Consider the following 3,656-nt stretch of genomic DNA (forward strand, 5'->3'; position numbering starts at 1 on the left):
CAACCTCTGCCTTGCCAGTTCCTCTCTTGTAGGAAGCTGCTCTGTAGGAGAGCATAGGAACTAAATCAGAACATAATCCTTATGTCTTAATACCATCATGCATGAGTCACCCTGGCAAATTAAGTAGCTGGCTGCATTACTGCTCAGCAATTTAAAGATTCATTTCATGCTTGACAGGAGAAAACATTGCACAGACTGGCCATCCTCCCTTGAGTAGACATGCAGGGAAATGAGATGGGATCACGAGAGCTCTTGGCTGGCCCTTGGTCACTGCCAGGCAGATGCTTTCTCCAGTTGCAGGTTTGCAGTTGGACTTTTGTAAGACTTCAAGCAGAGGATTTCTTCCTTTCAGCAGCACCCCTTCTAGGTGATCTTGGGCACAATTTGGAGAAGAGATTTCACCAAGGGATTGAAATCTCCCCTCTCCCTCTGTACATGCTTGCTGGGTGTGCTCCTCCAGCTCAGCAAAGAACTTCTTCAGACTTGGCGCAGAATACTTGAAATAAGAAAGGAAAAAAATATTGAGGCCACTGACTTTTAATCCCTGTTTTCAACTTCTTATCTCTGCTGCCTGTTACATTTTCTTTCCAAACACAAGTAGTGAGCTACACTACAAAATGTCCACGTCTAAGCAGAAGCCCCAGCCGTGCTCCTGGACGATGATCCCTGAGCAGAGCAGAGGGCAGAGAGGTGCCAGGACCTCGTGTCTGAGTTCACCCTCCCTTGGTGGAGAACTTCTGCTGGCATGTGTTGGTTGGACGTGAGGGTTTTATAGCGTTACTCTGCTCGCAAAGGCTGTAACAGAGGCATCATCACAATGGCAAAAACCACACTGGCAACTTTAATTTACTTACAGAGCTGCTATTTACCCGTACAGCCACAACAGCATTGTGCTAGGGCTTACACCTGGAGGTTTTCCCAGCAAATCTGTATCCCCAGTGCTTCTCAGGACAACTATTCCTCCCTCCTCTACCTTCCCAGCATCATTTGTCACTTTGGGGGGTGGATTTACAGTAGCCCCTGTGCCCAGAGATCATCGCTCTCAACCAAATCAGGTGTGGTCATTACAGCAGCTTTGCTGAAGGGTTTGGGCATCTATCAGCCCTGATGGTTCCTCTCACAGCTCTGCATGGGGTGGCCACTCTCTCCAGTACAAACAGGAGAGCAGTCTAGTGCGCCCAGTGCCACGGAGCCACTGCCACAGCAAAAAGCCTTTTCAAAAGCCTTCCTGGCCACAAAGACATGCTGCTGGCTCATGGCCAACCTGCTGCCCACCAGCACTCCCAGGTCATTCTCTACAGAGCATCCTCTTACCTTTGCTTTGACAGAAGGGCAGGGCTTGACGCAGGGGCCGTGTTAACGTAGTCGGGCTCCTCATCCAGGCTCTCTGTCTGCAGAGCTGTGAGGGAGGGTGGGAAACACCGATCAGTACATGGGTCGATCTAAAAACATACCCGCACCATAGACATGTTGAGCCTCCCACCAGTATTCAGCCTTCAGTGCTAAGAAACCTCCGATCACAGCATCAAGATCTCCTTGAAGTGGCTTCAAAATGGTCACAGCGAATTTGCAAACGCTCTGTGAGCGTGGACAGCTTTTCAGAGCCCAAAGAGACAGAGCTGGATTGAATCTAGAGAGTGTGCAAACAGGATAACGACAATCAGTTTGCTCCCGGGCCAGACGCCCCGCTACGCTTCACAGGAAGCCACACATTAGATTAAACTGCTGTTTAAAGGTTGGCTTGAGAAATATGCACCCCAATTTCGGTGAGCTGACCCACTGGATGTGTGTGCTGCATGTTTGTTGGAGTGGATTAAAAGGCTGAGCTTGTAGCAGAGCACCTTCAAAATGTGAGAGGATGTAAGACATGAAGAGTGAATTTTTCTGTAGCATCCCATGGTCAGGATTTAGGCACGGCCATCTACATGGTGGCCTTTCCAGTACTAGAAACACCATGTCCCATCACAGCAGCGTTCAGTTACAAGCGTGTGTAGCAATTTGCACGATGTCTTTGGTGACTGGGGGAAAAAAAACCCCAAAACCTCAAGATGGGGGCAATGGCTGTATTGCCCTCAGTGTGGTCTGTCCTGTTCCAGCACGACAGGCACTCTGCCCACGAGCCCCATCTCTAAACAGCAACCCATCGCTGAGAACATACCTTCTGCTCGCTGCAGGTTCCATACGTGTATGGCTGCACTGTTCTCATAGTCTACAGCATCATCTGTGACTAAGAAGAGTTTGGACAGGATGATACTGAACAGCAAGTGGACTAAAAATGGACCTTTGTGAAACCCCCTCCTACCACCGCACCCCGACCGCCCCGTGCGCGTGGCTGAGTTTCCAGCCGGGTGGCTGCTGTCCTGCCACAGATCTGCTGATGCTGCCTCATCGCTCTTCCAGCCCTGACCACGTGCTTGGATATCTGCAGGCATGGATGGGGATCAGGCTGATCCCTGCAGCTCCTGCCTCCTCTAATCGCTCTGTGCAAAGCCAGGCAGGAGCAGGGCAGGCTTTAGCAGCGCAGAAAGCATTGTGTTAATTTGCTGAAGGAAACCAACTTGACTTCCTATTTTGGTTGCAACATCCCAGGACAGAAGCTGGAAACCCTTAAGCTGATATTGTGGTCCAATGTCATCCTCCAGCAGCTCACTGGCTGCAGCCTTCATGGGCTGGATGTGGTGAGAAACCTGAGCTGGGGGTTAGAATCATGATCAGTCTTGGCTGTAACAACCCTAAAAACCTAGAGGAGCAATGCAGACCCCAAAGCTCCTGAATTGCTGCAGAAACCTCCAAGTTAAAGGGATCAGCTTGGAGATGAGCTCTCAGCTGGTAAGGTATCACCATGTGCATTTTTGGGCAGAAAGAGGAAATGCTCCAGGTCTGCTCTGTCCCTGTGGCAGCCCCTCCACCCCAGCTCCACCGGCACGGAGCCAATAGGAAGAGCTGAGCCTGCAAACACTGGGTTTTCCCTCACTGAGCAGGTCACTGTCCCTCTCTGTGCTTCCAGGTACCTTTGTGTGACACACACGAACCACAACAGCACCACACGTACCCAGATCAGAGCTGTGAGACACTCCAATGATGACGTTTTGATAGGAATGGGAATCCTCCTCTTTCTCTGGTGGAGAGAAGACAGACAGGGGGACAAGGGACTTCAAGAAGGGTAGGTGACCTGGGAAGATCCCTCAGCACAGTCAGGAGAGGGCTGTTTCCCACAACAAAATGCACGTTAGCTAAAAAACTTGTTAGTCTTGGCCCAGGTTGGCTTGTTGTTGAGAGGGGTTTTTCCTTCCCAGCAAGTGTTCAGCTTTTGACTGTGATGTATTTTTGGGTTTCTCACTTTCTGGGCAGGAACTGGGCATGTAAAACCTAATAGCACCTCAACCCAAAATCTGCTTGAAAGAATTTCAAACCCCCAAGCTCTTTGTTCTGTTGCTGGTTATTTCAGCTCTCTGGATGGTCCTGTGAGCAGCTGAACCACGCGAGCTCCTGTTCTGCTAACCTCAAAACCTGCATCCAATGATGCTTGTATTTATTCTCTTTTTTCCAATCTCTTTTTTTCCTCCCCCAGTCTCCTTAAATAAAAAGTACAATTCATGTGTTGAAATTCATTTTAGAGAAATAGATTGATTAAATAGAGTCAGCACAGAAGAATG

At 49.5% G+C, this 3,656-nt stretch overlaps 1 protein-coding gene across 1 annotated transcript in view; it reads right to left on the bottom strand.

The window, feature by feature from the left end:
• Nucleotides 1-713: 713 nt before the first annotated feature.
• The window catches only part of LAT2 (linker for activation of T cells family member 2), a 9,244-nt gene continuing 6,301 nt past the window's right edge, over nucleotides 714-3,656 (bottom strand). The window contains exons 7-10 of the mRNA XM_029086447.1: nucleotides 3,053-3,118; nucleotides 2,159-2,227; nucleotides 1,315-1,399; nucleotides 714-795 (exon numbers count right to left, since the gene is read on the bottom strand). Of these exons, the coding sequence (XP_028942280.1) occupies nucleotides 714-795; nucleotides 1,315-1,399; nucleotides 2,159-2,227; nucleotides 3,053-3,118 (302 nt within the window). The remainder of the gene's footprint in view (nucleotides 796-1,314; nucleotides 1,400-2,158; nucleotides 2,228-3,052; nucleotides 3,119-3,656) is intronic.

The sequence above is a fragment of the Antrostomus carolinensis genome, unplaced genomic scaffold (assembly GCF_000700745.2).
Source record: "Antrostomus carolinensis isolate BGI_N321 unplaced genomic scaffold, ASM70074v2 scaffold52908, whole genome shotgun sequence".
Classification (NCBI taxonomy): domain Eukaryota; kingdom Metazoa; phylum Chordata; class Aves; order Caprimulgiformes; family Caprimulgidae; genus Antrostomus; species Antrostomus carolinensis.